Source organism: Phoca vitulina, unplaced genomic scaffold, assembly GCF_004348235.1.
Source record: "Phoca vitulina isolate PV1807 unplaced genomic scaffold, GSC_HSeal_1.0 scaffold9, whole genome shotgun sequence".
Taxonomy (NCBI): domain Eukaryota; kingdom Metazoa; phylum Chordata; class Mammalia; order Carnivora; family Phocidae; genus Phoca; species Phoca vitulina.
The window spans coordinates 45,526,908-45,552,526 of NW_022589712.1; the positions used below are offsets into that span (position 1 = coordinate 45,526,908).

General features: G+C 38.9%; 1 protein-coding gene across 1 annotated transcript in view; it reads left to right on the forward strand.

The window, feature by feature from the left end:
• FRK (fyn related Src family tyrosine kinase) overlaps window positions 1-25,619 on the forward strand; it is a 142,617-nt gene that overhangs the window by 94,764 nt on the left and 22,234 nt on the right. The window contains exon 3 of the mRNA XM_032408261.1: window positions 4,381-4,502. Within this exon, the coding sequence (XP_032264152.1) occupies window positions 4,381-4,502 (122 nt within the window). The remainder of the gene's footprint in view (window positions 1-4,380; window positions 4,503-25,619) is intronic.

Consider the following 25,619-nt stretch of genomic DNA (forward strand, 5'->3'; position numbering starts at 1 on the left):
CTAATGATTCAGCACATGCTCTAACATAGAGTGGTTGTGTCATCGTTGAGTATTTATTGATGGCGTTATAATGCCACTACACCCAGAAAACAATTTTTTATTTATAGTCCCTTCCTGGTGGTAGTCAGCCAAGTAAAATTCCAGGTATTAAGTGAGCTGATGCATCCAGTCAAATATTTATATCCATTTCATTGTTACTGTGGAGTCAATACTGGCGTGATTTGCCTTGTAAAGTGGGTGTACAAAACTATTATACAAGAATCCAAAATTGGTGAGAAAAAAAGGATTTAAGGGGCGTCTGGGTGGCTCAGTTGTTAAGCGTCTGCCTTCGGCTCAGGTCATGATCCCAGGGTCCTGGGATCGAGCCCCGCATCGGGCTCCCTGCTCCGCGGGAAGCCTGCTTCTCCCTCTCCCACTCCCCCTGCTTGTGTTCCCTCTCTCGCTGTCTCTCACTCTCTGTCAAATAAATAAATAAAATCTTTAAAAAAAAAAAAGGATTAAAAAAAATTACCACAGAGTTCCTCTCTACAATTTACAAAACTGCTTGCTTATACATATATTGGGCAGAGAAAATACATCATTTACAGATTTGATTATACAAAATACAAATGTATGTATATAAAACATATAATAGAATTTATTCTTAAGAATGATGAGATATATGAGATATAATCATACTTCCAAGAATTTAATCTGCTAGATAAATTGTAATTCTTGTAAAGGTTTAAATATTTATATTTTGAACAAACATTTTAATGCTGATGCATAATCAATGCACTCAGAATCAAGGAAATGCATGGGGTTGATCAGTATATTTGATCCATGTTGCTAATGTGCTTGAAATATTTGTGCAAAGAAATTTTGCCATTTCTGGAAATGGAGTAAAAAAATGTTATTAGCTATTAACTATTAGCTTTCATTAAGCATGCAACTGTCCATAAAAATATATAGTGTTTTTTATATGTTCACTTAAACTTTACATAAAGGACATTATAGTAGTATGTATCATTCTTCAGCTCCTTTTTGTCCCTCAACAATTTGTTTTAACTGCTGTATATTATTCTATCTTTTATCTACAACTAAGTTTACCTATTCCCCTACAATGGACATTTAGATTGTTTCCAATTTTTCAGTGCTAGAATTCTTCAGTGATTGTTCTTGTGATTTATTTCCTTGAGCACATATGGTATATAATCTAGAAGTGAAATTGAGTGGTATATATAAATGGTATGCAGCCTTATTAGATATTGCCAAATTGTTCTTTGAAGTAGTTGTACCACATGATATTGCCTCTAGTATTGTATGAAGGTTCTTGTTTCACATTTTTCCCAATACCCGAATGTGAAAGTTTTAAATTTTGTCTAGCCTGAGAAGTGTGAAATTTCATTGTTTTAATATTTATTGGTATAGATAATAATACTGGTACAGATAGAGACTGTGCTTATTTTCTTATTTTTATTAGTTAGTGGATTTTCCTTTTCTATGAACTGTACAATTATATACTATGCCAATTTTTCTACTGTGTTGTCTCTTTTTTAAAAATTCTTTTTAGGGGCGCCTGGGTGGCTCAGTCAGTTAAGCGTCTGCCTCCGGCTCAGGGCGTGATCCCGGGGTCTTGGGATCGAGTCCCACATTGGGCCCCCTGTTCACTGGGGAGTCTGCTTCTCCCTCTCCCTCTGCCCCTGCCTGTGCTCTCTCTCTCTCTGTCAAATAAATAAATAAAATCTTTAAAAAAATATATTTATTTATTTTGAGAGAGCGGGCGTGCGTGCCCATGTGCCAGTTCAGGGGAGGAGCAGAGGGAGAGGGACAGAATTCCAAGCAGACACCCCTCTGAGCGCAGAGCCCAAGGCAGGACTTGACCCCATGGCCCCTGAGACCATGCATGACCTGGCCGAAATCAAGAGGAGGGCGCCTAACCAACTGAGCCACCCAGGCACCCCTGTCATTTTTTTTTTTTTTAATTGATTATAGGTCTCTATGTAATCTGAAAACTATGCCTATTCTTGGTTATATACTTTGCAAATATTTTCTCCAGGTCTGTGGCTTGTATTTTAATTTTATTTCACAATAATCTTGCTGTTGTAGAAGTTTTTAATTGTGGTATAAGAAATATTATCAATCTTTTCCCTTAAGGTTTTTATGTCTTTTTCTTTTTCTCTTATCTAAGAAACCCTCCCTAGTCTGGTAGCCTCAGAAAGTTTTTAAAGTTTGCATTAGGTCATTAATCTACACAGAACTATGTTGTATGTTGTAAGTAGAATCAATTTTTTCCATATGGATTACTCATGGTACTAATATTGGTTTTTGAATAATCTGTACTTTCATCTCTAATTTGTGTGTTTGGGTCTGTTTGAGTTTTTTTTTTTTTCCCATTATTCTATTGACTTATTTCTGTAGTCATAGAAAACATGCATTTCTATTTTTCTGTGAATTCATTACATAGCCCCTTGGAATGTTTCCCTGCCTTCCATAGTTTCCGTCCGATAAACAGTATGTGGACATCAGTTTGGTCCCTGATATTGAATCGGTGAGGTGGTCATTAGTACAGTCTACCACATATGATTCCAGCTCTCTGCTTTCTGGGAAACAGTGCGACTGCATTTCCTACTCTCTTTGCATTTAGGCACAAATATAGGACTTATCTGCAATAGTTTCATTCTTGTATAGAAGCTTTAACTAGAAACTCCAGGAACCAGCCTGTGATTGGCCACATGTTTTAGTCCTGCCTCAGCGATCGTGGAAGCGTGGAGACGGAAATGCCCTGGTGGAGCTAGCGATAGACCTAGAGCAGAGCCCCAGGCGACCTTCCGGACATGCAGCTGAGGGAAAAACAAGTCTTCGTTGTCTTAAACCATGGAGATTTTTAGCACTGTTCATTACTGTAATATAACCTGGCTTGTCCTAACTGATATAGTTAAGATTGTGTAATTTCCAACTTGATGATTGGCAAAATGGTAAACAAGCACCTTGCCTTTGCTAGGAGGTAATGATTGTTTTAGTGTCTCTCTTTTCACTTCCTTTCCCCCTCTTCCTTCCGATTGTATCACCCTCAGTGCACTCATACTCCCCAATATCCATGACCTGTCAGACCAGTTGGAGCCATTTGGGTGTGGCCTGTGTGTCCTCCCTCAGCCGGCAGCTCCTCACACAGCCCGTATATCTTCCCTCAAGCCTACGTTTCCTCTCTTTGAGTGTCTACGTTTTTAAAGATGATCCCTGAAAAGATAAAATCTGTACCTAAGATTTTGTTGTACCTAAAATCTTAAATGATAAAGATTAACTTTGTGACTCTAGAGTGAGGGGCCATCAGTGAAAAGCAGGTTTTCTCAGCTTCCTCTTATTATAACATTAGTGTCTACTGACTTGATATACATCTTAGGCTGGCTCCAGCGTTAAAATCCATAATTCTTGGGGTGCCTGGGTGGCTTAGTTGGTTAAGCATCCAACTCTTGATTTCAGCTCAGGTCATGATCTCAGGGTCCTGGCATCGAGCCCCGCATCGGGCTCTCTGCTCAGCGGGGAGTCTGCTTTTCCCTCTCCCTCTGTCTGCTGCTTCCCCTGCTTGTGCTCTCTCTCTCTGTCAAATAAATAAATAAAATCTGAAAAATAAAATAAAATCCATAATTCTTTGTCGGGGTTAATCACATTCACAAACGTGTGTGTTCAGTATCTGACTTTTACATTTCTGGAATGTTCAGGATAGGAGGGTAAAGATAAGAAGTGGGGGTGGCACTAGGAAGATACTTCCCAGGTGGAAGCATCTTTTTCACATCCATCTCTCCACCAAGTACAATTTCCTTTATATTTGATAAGTTCCTCCGAAACATGCAAAATCATCTCATATTGTGGTGGCATTGGGCAGTAATGGATGGAGCTGGGGGGGGGGGTGAGGAATTAATGCCCAGAGAACTACGTTTTTAATTGTTTATACTTTAATGTGGAGTATATAAATCCATTGACTGGAATGTTTGCCTCCTCACACCTAAAAGGTGTTAGGTGAGGCGGTGAAAGTTTGATGGTGATGATGAGTAATTATAGAGCATGGAACACAGCAGGCTAATGGGGTGGGCCTACCCTGGAGGCTTTGAATTTGACAGAAGGAGGACACATTACCTCTCAGAATGCAGATGTGAGAAGGAATGTGGTAGCAGGCATCAGCCAAATTCCTATTCTGTAATTTTTAAAAGGCTCCTGGTGAGGGTTACAGACATCCAGAAAAATCATCTCAAGTATCGAAAGGTACATTTATACCTATAATAGTTTCACTGAAGAATAGCAAACATTTCTGATGTTCGAACGCTTTCTTGCCAAACTTCCTGCTCCTTAAAAAAATGACTGTTGATTGGTTAATTAAAGTTTACATCTGTCTCTTTTTAGGTGGTTCTTTGGAGCAATCAAGAGAACAGAAGCAGAAAAACAACTATTATATTCAGAAAATCAGACTGGTGCCTTTCTAATCAGAGAAAGTGAAAGCCAGAAAGGAGATTTCGCCCTTTCAGGTATGGACATTGTTTTGTGTGATTTAAGTGTGGGTTTGAGAGTCTGTAGGAATGAACCTGCTGTGTGAACATGGACAAGTTAATCTGAAATTTGCCTTATTTCTTATTTTCATAAGTACCAAATTAAATCTGAGCTACCCAAGAGTAATACAGAAATTAGCAAGCAGTTTCTATCTATGGATAGGAGTCTCTGTAAACAAATACATGTGCTCTGGATATGAAATGACAATCATACAGATCTGGCCGCATTTTCTCACTTTTGTCTTATCTAAGGGACTATCCTTCTAGGGAAATGATAAGCAAAAAGTGAAAACTACACTGTTGTCAAAATTGATCTTTCCCCAATATAGTTTGAGTTTTTGCATTTCATTTGTCTTTGCCTGGTAAATAGAAAATGAGTTGAAATGCTGGATGCAATTGCATTTGGTTAACTCCATGACATGTAAAATTTAGCCAAATGTAGTTAGTTTTCTAACTAAGAGTCAAATACATGTTTACTTTACATTGTCTTAGGAAGGAAGAAACACCTGAGAATTGTCTTTGATAGTTACAGGTGCTTACATGCATGTCTCTGCCTTCAAGAATCTGTTTCTCGGGGTGCCTGGGTGGCTCAGTCGGTTAAGCATCCAACTCTTGGTTTTGGCTCAGGTCACGATGTCGGGGTCATGATATGGAGCACCCCCCCAACCCGGGTCAGCCTCCACACTCAGCAGGGAGTCTGCCTGAGATTCTCTCTCTCTCCCTCTGCCCTTCCTCCTGCTCATGCTCTCTCTCTCTCTAAAATAAATAAAGAAATCTTTAAAGAATCTGTTTCTTGGTGTATGTTGCAAGGCTACAGAACGTCCTTTCTTCAAGACCATCCAGACCATCTGTCATGTGAGACTTTTTCTCTCCTTACTCTGCTCTGACCTCTGTTTTGTCCAGGCGCATTGTGTGCTATTATCCCCTTTAAAGCGTGCACTCTGTCTAGATATAAACCTTTTGGGGGAAGGGATTTTGCCTTCCTTTATCCCTGTTACCCTGCAGTAAATGTTTATTAAACATGATGCCCCGGCACCTTATTTTGTCTGCCTGGCTCAGTGAGCTGAAGTCAGGACAGCCTCCAAGGTGCACTGGGGAAGGAGGCCCTGAGCTCACATGTCCTAGGAACTTTGATTGAACCTGAACTCAGGCCAGACTGTGTGTGTTGGGGACCCATTTTTCACTAGGTAGTCCAAATATCGGGGCAGATGGATGGGAGCTGGAAAGGATTAAGGGCAGAGGTGTTGAAGCACCTTTTTTCAGAGGCTCCATCCTTCAGCCCCTGCCTCATCCTGCACCAAGTTAATATGGTGTTCTCAAATTGTTTGGCTTCAATCCACCCCTCCTTAGAGGATGCTGTTCTGATTACCGTTTTTGAAATGTGCTCCAGTATGATGTGCCACTGACCTTTCTAATCTTGCTTATACCCAAGGTAATAATAAAATACAATGACTGATACAGGATGGGCATTCGCCAATTAGAATTGATGCCCCATCAGCCTGTGACTTCATACCAGGGCACACCTATACACACCCAGGTGACATACCTGAGTATTTTATTAGATCTAATAACTTTTTTCTGATCATGACATTGTTATATAAATAGAGAAGCTCAAAGAAGAATAAAAATTATCACCCTCTGAAGATATATTTTTAATATCGAAATACCTTTCCTGGCAAGCTTTTTTTCTGTGCTTCACCTGTAAGTATATTTATTTAAACAAACACACACTCATATTCAGAAAATAAATGGAGATCATCTTGTAAAGAAAAAAAGTAAATATAGATATGTGTATATATGCATATCTATATTTATATATACATACACACATATTTGTGTGTGCACACACACACACAGTGGATCTAGGCTGCATTTTTCTTATTCTGTCTCTCAGTGTCCTGTGAACAATTTTGCATGTCCTTTCATATTCTTCTACATCGTTATTTTTAGAAACCACATAACCTTCCATTGTATGGGTAATTCATCATTTAATCTATTTCATGTTTTATGTATTTTCATTATTTTTAGCTATCTTGCTGCTAATAAAGTATGATGCAGTGAACATCCTTATAGATAAATATTTGAAGATTTCCATGAGAATATTATACTGAGAGGAAGAAAAACGAGTCTTTTGGAAAATCTCTATACTTAATGATAAGAGATAGAAGAGAATTCCTAATTTAAATGCATCCATGTTTGTTTATTTGGCTTTCCCAATACTTATATGCAAAATTAGGTAATTATTATTTAGCTAAGAGCTAGATTATATGTTTTAGATTAGCATTAAACATAGAGAGGAAGATTTCCATGAGGAAAACAAACTGAAAGTAGAATTGCTTGAGTTATCTGTTTGAATAATGCCCAGGCTGCAGTGACTGTTCTGAACACTTTCTAAGTAGAATATTATGGAACAAAACAGCTTTACAGGCTTAGAACAAAATTATAAGGATATTGGTTTTTATGTGCTGAGAATGCTCTAGCGCTTGCTTATGGATTTAGGAAGCTTTGTAGGCCTTGCTTGGAAACCAGCATATCATTATATATTCTTTTTGAATGAAGTCAAACGATTTAGAGTCTTTCAAACAAATTATCTGATTGCTGTGTATTCACTGGGGGACAAAGTAAATGCAGACCATTATATTCTACTGAAAGGAAAATTTTCTTATTAGCCAGAGGGAGGGTGATCCAAGAGAAAAATGGAAAGAAAAAGGTCTTCAGTATGTCCACATTAAAACAAACAAATACACCAACAAACAGCCCAACTGCTGACTGTTGATTACCACTGAGGATCTTCAGATATACCATGGATTTATTTCTTAGCGCAGTTGTCCCCTTAATCAGTCTGAATTGATGGTCTTCCATTTTGCTGACTTGTGTGCTGCCAAAGGAAGGCAAATAATACCCCTTTTCTACCCCTGTCTTCCCCACATGCGTTTTCCTTAGAAGTATTGTTCTTATTCCTTGGGTGGCGTTGGCCGGCAGCTGTCAGAGAGCTTCGTGATGGAGCATGAGTTACTGCTGCTGGGGCGGGCTGGAGAGGCAGCAGCCCAAGGTTGGGGTGGGGCTAATTGGCCTGTTGTGATCCTTGTTGTGTCGGCTCTTCTGAGGTCTGAGCAGATCTGGAAGGAGAGTTAGAGCCATGACACTTCTCATAATGGCAAGACATTAATTAGCTGTGAATTACAGCAGCGCTTTTGGATACTACATATTATATGTGGTAGCCAGAGAATCTGTCTTCTTTGATGCCTGACAGGTAGTTTTAGTAGCCCTACTGTTATTTGTCACTGGTAGTGAATTGTTTTTCTGATAAAAAACAGAAAATTTCAATTGCATGTCAACTTGTTTGGCTATTTTTTGACTTCAATCAAGTCCTTTAAAGACAGTCATTATTGTTATTACCATTAATACTAAGTTGATGTTTGAGTTCTATACGCATTTATATTATTGTTTAAAATACACTTTAAAGAAAATACACTTTGAGGGCTAAAACTGAGCTGCAGGTAGGTTTTTCAGAAGAGATTCTGCATTGCACATTGTAATTTTACTTTAGGCAACTCTGCATACAAAGGCCTCCAGAGTAGTAGCGGGAATTCCAGATTAGTCCTCAGTGAAACCCTTTCAAGAGCAAGCGGTAACAGATTGAAGATAGTTGAAAAATGACGACATTGAGGACACGAGGCAAACAAGCTCCTCAGCAGTATTCGAGGAGATGCATTCAGGAGTTGACATCATTTATTTATACAATTTGCTTATTTCTTCAACAAACATTCGGGTGCCTACCATGGGCCAGGCCTTTGCTAGGTGAAGTGCAGTGAAGACAGCAAGGCACAGTCCCTGGACCCAGTCAGTCTTTAGGAAGATTATAAGCTGTCTAGTGAGAGGTGGTGGGGGCAGGGACCCAGTCTCTAAGGAGGAGGGCAAAGAGGTTTCACAGAGGAGGAAGCATTTGTGTTCTGGCCAATTTCTGTTGCCCCGTAGCAGTGTGGGAAGGCAAGTGCACAGGGTTGTATGTCTGTGGGGTGTGTGTGTGTGTGTGTGTGTGTGTGTGTGTGTGTGTGTGTGCATGTGTAGTGGGGATGGAGTTGAGGAGAGGAGAGAAGGAATAGTAGAAAATGAGCCTGGAAAGGAAAGTTGGAGCTACACCGTTTAGGGCCTTGTATACCATGTGAGGAATTTGGACCTTGTTCTACAGGGGGAAGTTTTAGGCAGAAAGTGACCTGGTCTGACCTTCGAGAGCATGTGGAGAAGGGACGAGGTTTACAGGTAATTGTCTGCGGAGGAGTGACAGGCAAACACAGTGGCATCACTTGTCACTGTTTGAAATCGCAGGTGCAAGGTGGCAGAGTTCATCAGCATTCCGCACAGAGGGGCAGCGGGACCCAAGCTCAGCTGGTCCCACTGAGGCTCCGCTCAGGCACAGGGCAGCCCCAGAAGCCACAAGGCCCTTCTGTTGCTCAGCTTTTCTTATGGGGCAAATGTGGGAATTGCCTGAGGACTCGCAACAGCAGCTTTGTCTTGGTGCTGAGCAGTCTAGGCTTGGATATCAACTATTTGCCAGGTTGTTTGGAAATCTCACCACGTATGGGCTTTGGGCATGGTGGAAACTGCAGCTCCTTTTTCATCCAAGGAAACCATGGGATCTCTTGGAAGTGGAGTTTAGGTGCAGCCCCTCCTCCTGATAGAGGGTGACAGTGAAACAGGCCCAGTGGGTCCTTGCCACACAATCAAGAATGAACTCCTAGGGTTCTTCACTAGAGAGTCCTGCTTATCTCCACAGATGACAGCCTGAACCAGGGCAGACGTATGGCAAAAGAGAAATAATTAGAAGATGGAACTGACAGGAGTTGGTGGCTGATCAGAAGTGGGGTACTATCGGGACGCAGAATCTAGGATGACTCTCGAATCTCTGACTTGAGTGAGGGGGGGATAGTGTCAAGATGAGAAATATAGGAGGAGATGGCTTAAGTGGGAGAGGAGAAAAGACCAAGGCAAGAACGCTTAGAGATGTTTGAGGCAATGCACATATGGTGAACATACAAGTAGCCATTATCTCTCTCTCTCTCTCTCTCTTTTTTTTTTTTGACTTGTTTCTGCTGAATTTGAGCAGAGTACTTACTATGATAAATTTCCATTACAGTGAACATGTCCGTCCCATGGAATATGCACTTATGATAGATTGTGATTGCTGTGAAGTCCCTTCTTAAGAATATAAGATGGGCCTCTGTAGCGACATATTTTAATTTTAAAGTAAATAGAGATAATTGGAACCAAATCACTGTTTTTGCCCTTCCAAGTAATAGATTGCCCTTGATTAAAGTATTGCACAAAGGGTAGAAGTGTCTTATAGAAAGGATATCACTTTCGTTAAAGGCCCTTGGCTGGGGCGACTATGTGTTTGCTCATTCAGGGTAGCTTTGACGCTTGAAAGTGGCCGGAGTTATCTGAAGCAACTTTCTGAATAATATGGATGATTAACCTGAGTGATACCATGGATACAAAGTGATACAACTTTGTAAATATTTCTGCATGTCTTATAAATTAATTCTGAGGGTAACTCAAAGGCTAATGAGAACAGCAGCTTCATCAGGGAAGATGCTCACCCTTTCGTGTTGACCTTGTGTCTGTCCTTCACATCGAACTTTCATATTCCAAGATTTCATTTATATTTATGAGCACCTCTTTCACTGTAGGTAAAAATGTGCTTCTCAAACTAGATTATAAACTCCTTGGGCAGAAGACACACACGTGTTTTGCTTCTGTTACTTTCTTCCTCTCTATCTCCACAGTTACCGTATCATTTGTAAAGCCAGCAGATGCTCAAACACTCACCTCTTTACCCTACAGTCCACCAGGAGCAGAGATAAGCAAGGCCATTGTCACTTTCTTACACCTCTGAAGTCTGGACCATGCAAGATCACAAATAATCCTATTTGCGGGGCTTCAGGCTTATTTTAGACAGACTATTTCTCACCTTGACAGGTTAGTTGTTTCCAGGTAATAAGACTTTTGTAGACGAGATCAAATTGGAAAAGGACATCACTTGTAGTGTGGCCTCTGTCTGTCTGCCTGGCACAGGGTTTAGACCCAAACTCACTTCCACTGACCACTGAGATACCATTATTACGCCCAGACATCTTGAGATCTGCTGATTCATGCTCATCTGTTGCTGGCCCAACGGCAAGAGTCCGTGTGTTTCATACCAGTCCCCTGAGCCATCCATTCGTTCTTCGTTTAAAATTAATGTGGACATAGTGGCCACAAGAGTGTGTTAACGGTTCTATTACTGTTAACCATGAATGTAAATACAATTGTGTATCTCAAGTAGGAGCCGGTATTCAATGATTGGAAAAAATTGCTCCTTGAATTTATTATGCCATGAAACTTCTATGGATTCTGGGACCATTTTGATATTGGTTAAAGATATTTTGCTTTTCAAAAAGTGCACGTGCTGCAGAAAGAAATTTTTATGTTAATAACTCCAGTATCTCATATAAAATGTATTAAATTTTAAACATGTTGGTGCCATCTTAGAAAATGCCTTTTAATTAAAGTCATAATTTAGTTGTATTCAGCTTAATTGCAAATATCATTGCCTATGATAACAAGTGGCTTTTTTTGTGAGTTAGGGCATTTCTTAACATTTCCTTTTCTTAACATTACTACTGATAAATTATATTTCAAATGTTTTAAATACTCTATAAAGTTAAATTAACATTTTATTATGTAGTACATATATCTGTGTTTCTGTCTGTATGTATACATACACACACAGATGCACAGGCAAAGAACCTTTTCTCTAGGGCACTGGCTCATGGAAAAATCTTCTCTCTTATTGAAAATCTATGACTAACATTTCTAGAAGCCACAGTATTCTTTAGGGGCTTGCTTCTATTTTTTTTCTTCTTCTTTCATTTGTCTCTGAACACCACATACTAATTCATCTTAATTTTCGTTTCTGGTTTTGCTTACCTTGTTTTATTTATTAAAAAAAAAAACCTTTCTGTATGAATATTTTGAGCTATTTGGAGGAAAACACAAAAAAGAAATGATGCACATTATTATTGCTTTTTGAATGTAATGTTACAATAATAAATTCCAGATATTAAATAAATAAGTGGGAAGTTGATAAGTCATGTGGAGGTCGGGGAAACTGCTACCTTTTTGTAATTCATGATGTATTCCATGCTGTTATTTTTTTCATTTTATTAGTTGCCAGATTAAACTGATTATTTACATTTTGTCCCATTTTGTACTTCTAGTTGGAAATAGTGGCTAGCTGAAATTATTTGAGTTAGCATCCTCCGGTTTTATATTCAAGAATATACATAAGAGGGGCACCTGGGTGGCTCAGTCCGTTAAGCAGCTGACTTCGGCTCAGTCATGACCTCTGGGTCCTGGAATGGAGCCCTGCTTTGTGCTCACTGCTCATCGGGGAACCTGCTTCTCCCTCTTACTCCCCTCCGCCCCACACTCATGCTCGCTCTCTCTCTCAAATAAATAAATAAAATATTTTTTAAAAAAGAACATACATAAGAGATACAGAATCAGAGCAGCTCTGTAAACGCAGTCTGTCCATTGATGATTTGTTAGACTCTGGGTAGATATTCTCCCCACTTCAGTGTGAATGTAGATGAACTGACATAGAAGTGGCTGGAACAGATTTTGACTTTCACATCTAATCATAAAGAAGAAGGGGGGATGGTTTGACCTGTGCTCAGTGTGTGTTTCTGAGGCAGGACATGCTGCTCCCAGGAAACCAGGCAGCCACTGCTGTCCTGAGTGGAATGACTTAGTGGGTCGGGTCTTCCCTTGGCATCCACTGGTTGCCCCCTCCTTCTCTGCATCCAAGTGAGACAGCCGCTTCCCGCACAGCAAATGTTGTACAGATGGAAGTTGACAGGCAATGATAGTGTGCTGCAAACTAGGTGGATTTAACCTTATAGAAAGAGAAATGAGAACTCTTCTCTCTTGTAATTGTGTTTTTCATGCATTCTTCTGGTTGAACAAACAACTCAGCATTACTGTCTTGGTTTGATGTGCTATCACAAAGTACCACAGACTGGGTGGTTTTAAAACAGCAAGCTACCATTCTGGAGGCTGGGAAGTCCAAGATAAGGTGCCAGCAGATTCCGTGTCTGATGAGGAGTGTTCCTGGTTTGTAGCTGGCTGCCTTCTTGCTATATCCTCGCATGGCAGAGAGAAAGACATCGCATGTGAGCTCTGGTCTCTTCCTCTCCTTAGAAGGGCCCTATCCCTGCATGAGGTTCCACCTTCATGGCCTCATCCATACCTAAGCACCTCCCAAAGGCCCACTTCCTAATACCGTCATACCGGGGATTGGGGCCTCAGCAGATGACTCTGAGGAGGAGACAAGCATCAGTCCATAGCAAGGAGTGAATTCTGTTCCTTACTGTCAGCAGGTGTGCCAGGGGATAGAAGATCCACCTTTCTTCCAGCAAAGCCATGGGGGCTGAACAGTTGCTGAACATTGGCAATATGCTCAGAAGCTGGGTGCGTTAGCAGCCCTGCTGTGCATGCACTAAGAGAAGGAAATGTACGCTTATTCAACTGGATGGAGAGGAGGACCTGTGCATATGTTTTATTTTTGAAATGCCAAGTTTCTTTTCATTGAGTATAATGGGGGGAAAATAGAAGTAATGAGATTCTGTATACTCAATAACAAACTTTCCCAACTTATGTTCCAGCACATTAAGTCTTTGATAAGCTGAAAGTGACCCATAGAACAGGTTTAGGGGTTAAATGCATTTGAAGAACACCTCATTGCCTCTGCCCTGACTCGACAAAGCACATGAAAGTCTTAGAAGTCCTATAGTAAAGAAACTTAACTTTTCAACCCAGAGTTGCCCAAACCACTTGATTAGAGAATCATTTCTTTTTCTGTAAGATGTGGTTTGGGAAAAAAATCCTAGTAGAAGAGATGATAAATGGTAAGCTGAAGATGTACAGAAAACTCATCCTTTGGAGACATATTCACTAAAAGGAACAGAAGAAAATTTTTGAAAGCATTTGATTTGCAGTTATAAAATTCAAGAAAATACAAATTCCAAGAAATTAGGCATAAAAAGCAGCACAAAAAGGCAAAAGATGGAGATAGCAAACAGCAAAATTGTCACCTTAGGGATGTAAAGAGAGACTTGAGATGCTCTCAGACACAGAAGAAAAACGTGAAAATTTGTGAGGGCAGATAATGTGCAAACAGGAGACTTTTCTTGACATTTATAAGAATAATTAATTGGAAGGAACAGTTAAATATGTAGTAGAAGAAAACTTTCTTGAGTTAAAAAAGAAAATCTGTGCTTGTCGATTGAAAGGACTCACATTGTTGCATGTAAAAAGATCCATACCTAGTGTGTCTTTTCAAAATAATTTAGTATTGGGGTAAACGAAGAATTCTGTGAGCATCCAGGGAAAAAATAATTTCAAAAGAATGAAAATTGAGTTGGTTTTAGAATTCTTTTCCACACCCTTCTTTTCCCACACCAAAACTCAATATAAACATTTAAAAAAAAAAAAAGAAAAATTCACCACTGATGAAAGACTAAATAAATAAATAAATAAAAACCCACAATATCAAGTCTTTTTCCCCTGAATCTTATTGATAAAGTTAAAAAGGTAACTGTATACCTTCACTCCGATTCACCAGTTTTAATACTTTGTGACATTTATCTTCTCTTCATCATTCATATATTGATATATGTCTTTTTATATAGACATTTATATAGAAGTTGCAGATATCATGTTACTTCACCTTTAAAAACTTTAGTATTAGCATGTATGTCCTAGGAATAAGGACATACTTTTACATTACCATAATACCATTATTAAACTCAAGAAATTTCACACTGATGGAACAATATTATCTATTATAGAGTATATACTCAAATCTCTCCTAATGTCCCTGCTAGTTTATTTATTTGTGTTTTGATGCAGTAAAGGATTATGCGTTGCATTTGGATATTGTATCTCATTAATCTCTTTTATCTAGAAGAGTCAAAGCCTTTGATAACTCTCCTTTGCATACCGCATAAATTTTTATCTACCTTGACATTTCAGCCCTTTATAGTACTGCTCAAGGCCGTCTCCCAGCCTAATCTTTCCTATTCTCTGTAGTCAAACTGTGCTTCCTACAAGGTGAACACCAGCTATTACATGACCATCCCTTGAACTTCCCCTCTTCCTAACCGGTTTTTTTTTTTTTTTTTTACTTTCTGAAATGAGAAAAGTACTCAGGACTTAGCACAGTGTCTTGCATGTAGAAAAATTTTTTTGATAGATGTTTGTTTACTAAAGGTTGAATCATTTTAAGAGTTTGCTACTAATTTTTTTCTTGCCTCGCTTTTTTCTTCTTTTTTTTTAAAGATTGATTTATTTATTTGAGAGAGAGAGTGAAAGAGAGAGAGGCAGGGGCGGGGAGGCGCAGAGGGACTGAGAGACAAGCAGACTCCCTGCTAAGAGGCTTGATTCCAGGCCCCTGAGATCATGACCTGAGCCAAAATCAAGAGTTGGACATTCAACCAACTGAGCCATTCAGGTGCCCTTCACTTTTCTTTATATAGAAAAGCAATTTTAAAAAATATTGGGAGGAATATGTATTTTGAACTATTTTTAATCATTTATTCATTGATTTATTCATTCACCCATTCATCATGAACCTTTCTTTTGTGTATGTTATGTGGCATAATTGTATAAACAACTAGCTCACACTATAACAAGCATTTGATTATTATGCATACAAAGCACTTATATGCAAAGTGCATTTAGCACCCAGAGAAGAGAACAATTATTTCCTGGATTTAGAAGGGAGGCAATCAGGGTACCTGGGTGGTTCAGTCGTAAAGCGCCTGCCTTCAGCTCAGGTCATGATCCCAGGGTGCTGGGATCGAGCCCCGCATTGGGCTCCCTGCTCGGCGGGAAGCCTGCTTCTCCCTCTCCCACTCCCCCTGCTTGTGTTCCCTCTCTTGCTGTCTCTCTCTGTCAAATAAATAAATAAAATCTTAAAAAAAAAAAGAAGGGAGGGCATTACAGGGAATGAGACAACAGTCAACACTACCTAATAGTGAGTAGAAGTAAATGGAAAATAGTGTGCACAAAATTAATTTTTTTTTGTTCAGATAATGGCCATTGTTAAGAACCTTTCTTACTTTGAAAAAAATCAGATGATACTCCTTAGATGAAAATGGGAATTATTTTGAGCACTTTGACAAAGTAGAGATCTGTAAATCATTCATCCATTACTACCTGTATGCTTGAATAACTGTCAAGGTAGTAGACTGTATATATTATAAATGTGATCATGATCAAGTCAATATGAGTTTTATTTTTGAATAGCAAGCCAGTGCCCGAACTGAGATTTGAACCCAGGTCTCTCTAGATCTTGGACCCAGATAACATAGAAACTTAATGATCTCAAACTGGGACAAAGGGGAAAGATCAAAAGAAAAGTTGAGCAGTGGAAGACAGCAGGAGGCAAAGAGAAGAACATTTGAGAAGGCGTGATGTTGAGTTTTGGATCGAACAGGAAATTAATCTTGGCTCTGGAAATGAGTCAGTGACCCACAGGCCTTTTAATTCGTCCTCTTTTCCACTGAGCATTCTTGTCTTGAGCATTCTTGTCTTGAGCATTCTCGTCCAGTTTATACTTCAGGGAGTAACTAAATGTTTGCATTTCAAGGCTGCCTGATTCTTAAATTAAGCATCTAATCGATTTCTTTTAGTTACTCTTAAGTGGCAAAAAAATATTTGAAAAAATCCTGTAGAAAGAATCCTGAAGAAACCTAACCAGCATATTTCATATAGTGTTTATACAAACAGAGACACTGTCTACAATGCTGAATGCTTTATGTCTATCTTTCTTTTAAAACCAAAACACTATGCTGGCTTCTGCTTTCTGCTTACGCTCTTTACAACTATGGGCCGTCGGAGGGCTTTCAATCAGACCCTTGCTTTGGGGCTTTGCTCCCTCTTGTGGCACGTCAGGAGATAACATGCCATTACAGAAACAATACAGGAGATTTTTGTTTTGTTTTTGTTTTTAGGTTTCATGACCCATTAATTTATGGGAAGGGAAGGAATATCTGATTTTAGTTGAAAACAAGTTTACAATTTTAAAATATCTTCAGCAGCCTGTGCTATAAATGGAAACACATCCTACTGCAGTAATTTTACTTTATTCATGTCAAAAAATTGACCAAAGTTTAAATTTTCTTAATGATTCAGATATCTAGTTACTATGTGGTGATAGTTACACAAAATGTGTTCATGATGGAGTAAGTGAGTGAAATAAATACAGTCCAGTTTAATAAATTAATAGCTCTAATTTTAAACTATGTATTTACAATGATATATGCATATTAGCTACTTTATAACTATTTATCAGCATCGCATCAATCACGAAGTCATTTCTAATGCATTTTAGAAACGTGCTTTGCATTATGTTATTAGAAACTTTGGCACAGGAGCTACAATCTGAAAAAGTATTCTGTTGTCTTAAAAGCTTATGCGTGGCAGGTACTAAATTTATTTTCCTATTTGTGTTAGCAGGACAGGAACTTTCTTTAAATCCCTTCTCTCTGCAGAACTAGCTCCTTATCACCTTCAGATGCTTTAAAAAATGTTTTGCTAGAAGTAAAATATGGAGGAGGCAAAAGCATTAAAGGAGAAAAATGAAAATTATATTCCTATTTTTATATAATTTTAGTAAGCATCATTTTCGGTTTATCTCTTATGTGTATAATCCTGAACAAAATGATAACCCAGGCCTTCAGGAACTTGTGATTCATCCATCCATTCATTCATTCATTCAGTCAGTCAATACTTGTTTAATGCCCATTATGTGCAGTTAGTATTCAGAGGGCTGAGCTACAATGGCAAACGGTCTCTGCCCTCATGAAGTGTACACTCTAGTTGGCAGTGGGAGAGAAGTGCCAACTAAATATAAAAGACACGCTTATATAGGAAAGATATCTGTAGATGTGCTGTGTTACTCTGGTTTCTACAAGAGTAAGCAAATAGTTGAAATCAAGGAAAACACTTTGTTTTACTATACAGAATAATGATGGATTGGAGTAGAAATGAGAATTGCTTTCTTACAATGGCAGTTTGAAAGAAATCCGGAAGCAGAATTTTATGCTAAGAAAATCTAGGCTGGGAAGATGAGGTCATCAGAGCTTTAGTTGGATTCTCCCATTAAAAGTATTACAGTTTATGATTATGAGCTCTGTAGCCTCGTTGTTTGGGTTTGGATTCTTCCTCTTATACAGTGTGGCTTTGGGCAAATCACTCAGCCTCCCTGTGCCTCAGTTCCCTCTTCAGCAAAATGATGATTAAAAATAGTATCTACCAGCGCACCTGGGTGGCTCAGTTAAGCGTCTGCCTTCGGCTCAGGTCATGATCTGGGAGTCCTGGGATCCAGCCTCGCATCGGACTCCCTGCTCAGTGGGGAGTAGGGAGTCTGCTTCCCGCTGCCCCCACCCCCCACCATGGCTCATACTCTCTCTCTCAAATAAATAAAATCTTAAAAAATATATGGTATCTATGTCTTGGTGCTGTTCTTTGGATTAGATGAGTTAATATAGTACAGGAAAAGTACTTAGGACATTGCCTGGCACAATGCAAGCAATATATTTGCCATTGTCATTAGCATTCAAACCTGAGCAATAATGAGCCCTCAGACTATTTGGCCCATCATGGCAGCTTACTGTCTAGGCATAACAAAGGGACCGTGAAACTATGTTAATTGCTGTGTGGGATGAACCTAAGAAGATACTGGTTTTATTCTTTTCTCTTTGAAATTTGTGGTGTAGTTTCAGCATTTTGTTTTGCTAGTTTTGGTAATTTAGGTTGTAAAAAACAAGGATTAGGTATAATAATGAAGCTGCTTTCAAGGGTGGGAGGGATGCCCAGCGAATAGGGTAGAATCTCAAGTATCAAGCATGTTTACCATCATATATAAATACGTATAACCCGCCACGTTTCCCTGGGTGGGCCTCTGTCACAATGCCGTACCCCCAGGATTTTCACATTTCATCTAACTGTTTAAGTTTGTGTCTTAGTTTTCTCCTTCAGGAAGTAGAAATCATAATTTTTCTCCACCACATTCAAATGTTGCAATGACTATATTTATTACTGTAAAGCTCCTTGCTAGAACAGTAGAATTAGAGAATTTGAACTGAAAAGGACTTTAGGATCATCTAGTCCAAACACTCATTTTATAACTGAAGGAATTGGAGGTCAGATAGAAGTTACTTGGCCAAGGTAACACAAGTAGGTATGAGCAAGGTGTAGCTACCTTCAAAATTGGATCTTTTGACCTCTTTTAAATATTACTCAGAAATCATGCTGCTTTCTTTAAAGCTAGTTTTTGCCCCTGAAATTTGGTGGTTTACTCATTTGCATGAGTAAATTTGATTGTGCTTGGCGAGGCTCTGTCCGTGGTACCAGGCCTAGGTTCAGCGCCATGTAGCTTTCATTCTGGGACTCAGGCTGGGGGAGCCCAGCGGCTGTCTGGGATAGGGCACTCTCAGGGTGGAGAGCAGAAGATGGGGACAGAGCAAAGAAGAGGAGGGCAAACTATTCCGACTATTTAAAGCTTCTGCTAGGATGTGCCATAGGTGTGTTTGCCCCCACACCAAAGGAATCACATAGCTACATGCTAAGTCAGTGAGTTGGGGAAGGATGTTACACCTATTGGAAGCCATGGCAAAGGCCAAGAAAGAATGATTCATTGACATGCCTTATATAAATAAATGCAATTGAAGGGCTCAGAATCCAGTAGAAGAGGTGCACCGTAAATATTGAAGGGGTTCAGGACAGGTCCTCCCCTCCCCCCCGCCCCGAGTGTGCCACTTTGGCATGTGGATTATTTTGAGCTGAAGGCACCTGAGACCCTGCAAACTCAAGAGAAACTTTTGTCCCTCCCTTAAGCACACAGAAGAATCTAAATTAGGGCCTTTCCAGAATACGGGTTATTAACAAAGATACATTTTATCTGTGTGACCCATCTGTATGGCAGGGCAAACATCTAATTACTAAACATCTGCTCTTCTTATAACCCTGTGAAGTACATTTCTTTCCTCTGAAATCCCAGACCCCTACCCCCTTCTCTTTAGTTCAGAATGACATATATACCTCATTTAGCTTCGCTGTCTTTGGAATTTCCATGTGTGTGTGAATTCCCCATATGTAGGCTTATATTAAATTTGTTTTTCTCCTGTTAATCTGTCTCATGTCAATTTGGTTCTTAGTCCTAGAAGGACCTTTGAGGGGATAGGAATTCTTGCTCCCCAACAATATATGGGGGCAACACTGTGGAATGAATTCAATAGCAGAAGTCAATGTACAGTGAGATCCGAAGGACCAAGTGAGCCACTTCGCTTGCTTAGACCAGGAGGCTAATACACGAGAAGTTCCTTTGTGTTTTCGCAAGAAGATAAAAATTGATTTCAAGGTGTTTTGATTATCACTCATTACAGTCCACAGTGACTTTCATGTTCACTTTATTTAGTATGTCTGCTAGTTACTGAAAGTGGGTGGGGGGAAGAGGAGTTCAGGCCCGAGTTCTCCAGCGTGGGGAAACTTGCTGAGAGTTTTGACAAGGAGGGGACAGAAAGTTGCCATTCAGAAAGCTTTGAGATCTAAAACATTCTCCTGAGAAAATAGTAAATTATTACTTGGTTAAAACAAACAAAACCAGGAATCAGGAAATAAGAGTTTGAAAGTTTTCTCTGTTCCTACTGTCATTCGCTGACACCCGAGATGACTGGACTTGGCTTCCAGCCCGACAAACAACTAGCAGTTTATTTCAGAACTCGGGGCTTTGTTTTTCCCATCAGTAAAGGAGGGATTGGGACTAAATCACCTTTAAAATTTCTTCTTGTTCGCATATCACATTCTCTTTGTTGATAAGACTAGTAGAATTTGCAAAGACTGTCTAGACTAATACTGTTTTTTCTGAGGAATCTTTTATAATGTGAAAAGGAGCTGCAAACCTCCCATGGACAGAAACCCAGGAGAACTAGCCTATTCCATTGTTGGGCAGGTCATTCCATTGGGAATTCCTTCTTATGTTTAGTAGATGCACCATTTCTTTGATTATCATTTTATATGTTCATGTGTTTGCTTACTTCTACGAAAGGTTTTACGTTGGCTTACAGTACTGAAACAGTGTAAAATACAGCTAAACATAAAAAAAGACAAAATCAATGAAAAAGAACAGAGAAATAGATTTTGCTGAGCCTCTAACGGGAGGTAATTATCACAGTTTAGAAATCAGTTTAGCCGAGGATTCTCTGGCAGACAGGGCAAAAAGGGAAGCACGCTGTGCTTCTTACTGGCTTCGTAGGAGATGCGTTCTGATTTTAAACATTAAGGTCAAAGAGAAATGAGTTCATGGGGGTCTTTATATAAAGAATATCAAGTATCAGATTGGACAGTCGTGCGCTGAATATGTGTACCCTGTCTTACGGAGTTAATCCTTATACGGCTTCTCTAAAAAAGCTGGAAACATTATGTATTTGTTCTTATTTTAAAGTCACTGTACCTTTATTACTGTTGGTTAGGAAAACAGAGGGAGTAAAATACTCACAAATCTGCCAATCTTTTCATGTTGGCAAATGTAATCATCTTTGCCCTTATGCGATTATGGTTTTCACAGGGAACCTCAGCTGGGTTCCCTTAGCGGTAAAGGGCCCCGGGATATGGGAGCCGCCAGATGCATCCTCATGTTTGCAATTACACTATTTTCTTAGTTTTGTATCCCACTTATTTCCTTATCACATTATGTTTTTTCTTGTTACTACATAATTTTTATGATTATATTTTTCACTCTCAATTTTCAGATTTACTACAATTTAACAGTCATTTAGCACTATAAAAATGCTGCAGTGAACATCCTTATACATATTGCTTTTCCTATTTTGGATGATGAACTGCGGTTAGTTTCCCATATAAATGCCTTTATTGAATTTCATGTTGGAAATGGACCCACATTAATGGACATGATAAGAGCTACCCCTTTGCAGTGTGTCAGTGTATTTATATTAAGAATGCTGCTGCTGATAATTACTCATTACATTTTCTGTGTTTTCTTTTTCTCTTCTTTTCTTTCTTTCTTTCTTTTTTTTTTTTTTTTTCATGTTCTGTGTTTTCTTTATGAGGACCCATGTGAGAAATTTCTCGCACTTCAATTCCAGGAATAGTTGTGTTTTTTTTTGTATTTTTGTTTTTGTTTTTTTTTTTTTTTGGTTTGGGTGTTTTTTTTGCTTTTGTTTTAGAGTAATGTTAATGTTACTATGTTCAGTTAGTGTTATTATGTTCTTCACGGAATCAGGTAACTGGATGTGTTTCCCTCAGGGCTATGAGCTGCCAGAAATGCAGAGAGCCAAATCTTTGGCGTGCATCTAGCAAAGCTGGATTGGAATGTAAAGAATACCTTACATAAAGCATACCAGCCTTGTTCCTAGAGGATCGTCCTTCCCTCTACCTTTTGTCCTCTTTCCTTTACCCACTTATTCTGAATTTTCTTTTATTTTGATAATTTATGCAAGCCTTTGAGTCTTTCTGGAACAAAGCAGGGATAGAGCTAAATAAATGCATGTCAATATTTGGATTATTTCCTTAGGGTAAGTTTTGAAAAGTGGAAGCACCGGCTCTCATGTCACATTAAATCTTAGCTCAGTGAAAGATTTTCTGTAGGAAACTGAAATAATATAATCCAAGCATGTAAATTCCTGGTGATTTATTGCAGATATAATACTGAGTGAGATGTTAGAGTCCCGAGAGGAATAAAGAGTCAAGTTGTTTCCTGGAGACTTTCTCTGCAATATTAGATGCTGTAAATGGCGTTTCATGTGAAACTATGGGAGATACTCCCAGTTATCTAGCAAAATATTCAGTGTTACAGTTATGTACTATTAATTAAAGAGATACTCATTTTCCTTTTTCTTTCTTTCTTTCTTTTTTTAGTTTCAGTGTGTGTGTGTGTGTGTGTGTTTTGAAGTAGGCTCTTCACCCAGTGTGGGGCTCGAACTCACAACCCTGAGATCAAGAGTTGCATGCTCTACTGACTGAGTCAGCCAGGTGCCCTGAGATATTCATCTTCTTAAGATAACATTTGTATAAACAGTAAAATTGACATTCTGTTCTGAAAATTTAAGAGCCAGCTTTGATAGGGAGTTGGCTTACTTTTAGAAAGAGTCAGACCGTACGGGTCTTGAGGAGAAGGCCAACATTTTTCTCAAAAATGTCATTAAGTATTTGGACAATATATGGTTCAGGCTCATGATTTCTGTGCTATATAATATGGGAGAGACAGTCGATTTTTATGTGTAAGGGTAACTGATTATGTCATCTTTGACTTATAAAGGTACCTAGTGATTGGATGTGTCCTCAAATAGTATTTTTAGTAAGTTTTTTTGAGTCAACTATTGAGAACATTCTCTTAATCAGTCTTCACTCAGCCTACCAGTTTAATAGAGTTACTGACCAATGTCCACAGCACTCTCAAATATGCCTGGCTGGAAGGCAAATGTCCTTGGGGACCCACTAGTTGGGATGTACGCAGAAAAATAATTCTATTTGTTCACTTTGGTTGTATTGTGTGCGTTTTTTCCCAGAGAAGGAGATAACAACTCTTCTGCATGATACTGCTTTAATATTTTAAGACAGATGTACTTTCTCCTTTCAAAACGATTCATACTGGGATCCTTCTGTATCTGCTATAGAACAAAATAGAGTGTAAAATGAGTGTGTGTCTTGAATTCTGTTTTAATGGGGATACAGTATAATAACTCAATTAAATGTTATTTACTTGTTGGTTTAGACCAATCTTAGCATGATTTCTGAGGCAATGGTGTTGGAGGAATCATCATGACTATCTTCATAGTAGTTTTGAAAAGTACTAATAATAAACAGGAGTTTACAAGTGCAGGAGCTCTCTCACACAGAATTAATAGCAGTTTCTTCATTTAATACATTTGGTGGCCACTATGTTATGTAGCCATTATTGTGCAAAGAGTGGAAAATTCTACTTTGGGAGTGGCTCTCTTTTGTTGACAAAGCTATTTGATAATACTGATATTCTAATATAGTACTCACACATTGCACATTTAGATATATCTATCATCCTTTGTGAATAATGACACTCAAACTATCCCTGGGGGGGGTGTATAGATAAGATCATTATTCTCATTTTCTAGATAAGGAAACTGAAATGAAATTCCTTGCCTAAGGTCAAAGAACAAATCACTGGTGGAATAAGATTAGGGCAGTGAGTTCTTGATTTTCAGTCCTTTGTTCAATCATCTAAGTCATAGTGTTTTACTCGGTATGGGAACAGATTATTATCAGTCAAGAGGAATAAGGCTGTGCCCAGATGATGCCAGAAGATCAGCTGAAAAATGAAAATCTGCTCAATCAACCATTTGTTTATCTATAAAATGCCAAGCTACTCATTTCACTGATATTTTTCACTGAGCTACTAGCTTGCCTTTGTGTCCTGCAGACACAGTCTCTAACTGGACGTTCCTGTTGTATTCTAAAGTTCATTTCTGGACGTTCTGTCTTCTAAAAATCTAATTGTGGAATATCGTGGAATTCATAATGCCTTAATATGTACTGAATACTCTGTTAGTGGTGTGGCAGAATGGGGACAGAAAGCTTGAAAGCGCACAGCACCACTTCCTGCAGCAAACACTCTTCTACCAGCAGAGGCGATATAAAGTAAGATCTCACCGCCAGGAGAAAGCTGGACTTCGGCATCTGCTATCAACCACCGAGAAAAGCACTGGAGTCTGGCAAATAGGACTGCAATCGTAAGATTCCATCCCTATGACACAGATTCCCCCCAGAATTAGTTACTCTGGAAGTGAAGGTGGCCAGATAATCACGGGACCTGTGCCGCAGCCACAGAAGTCCATGGGGAGAAATAGTTGAATTCTCTCAACATTCACCAAACCTTTATTGTACTCCTCCTGCATGCTTACCTACATCTCGGCAATATATCCTAATTCTTGGACATGTTCTGGTAGATTAATCTGTTGACAGGTGAAACATTTTCCCCTAGGTCAAACAGCATAAATGAGAGTCAAGATGTAAACTCAGGATGCCTGGCCTTTTAGCTAAGTCCATTCAATCATGATGCTCCCTGAGTTTGTTGATGGATGGTTCCATTATATTTTATAGTTAGCCTTATGGTTTTTGCTGATGAACTACTAGAATGCTTAATTAGTCTGAACTCATTCACAATAAGAACGGCACAAACATTATCATTCACTTATAGTCTATAGAATTTGGAATAGGTTTGGTCCAATAATAAAGATGGCAGCGAGCCAGAAAAGGAATAGAAAATTCATTTCTCCCTAGTTCTGAGACCCCGTCAATTCCATCTTTATTAAGAACGACAACTTGGAAATGTCTGGACTCACTACTAACAAATTAAAACCACTTTTAAAAAAACAGTCATATATTTTGGATTTGATTACTCAAGAATACAATATTAAAAGGGCCTTCATCCTGACTAAAATGTATTGGATTTCCCTGATGTAGCTTCTGTGGTCTAATTTGTACATCATATATATAGAGATAGATAGATAGATGTCTTCTGTCTTATTTAGGTTGAAAACTTGAATGAAGCAAATATAAATATCCGTGCTGTCAGTTAGAGATGGAGTAGTTATTTCCGTGTTATGCTACAGAAATTAAAAAAAAAAAGATCTAAATTTGAATGACGATCCTCTAATAGTATCTATATTCTGGGGCTAAGTGTGTTTTCTTCCCTTTAAAAATAAAATTCCAGGGAATTTGTCTTGAAATATTTATATAATTCTCTATTTAATTTTGCAGCAGACATTTCAGAAGCTTGTATTTCACTTCAAATTCAAGGGTTGGTGAATCATCTCCATTCATTTAGCAGATGTTTATGTTAGTTGTTACTCTGTGCCAAACTCTGATTAGATATTGGGTCAAAACAGCAGAGCCCCTGCCATCGGGGAGCCACCTCTACCGAGATAAGTAGTTTCATAGTTAAACGGGGTGATAGGAGGGAGCTGGGGAGAGGTGCATTCAATAGGGTGGGTGGAG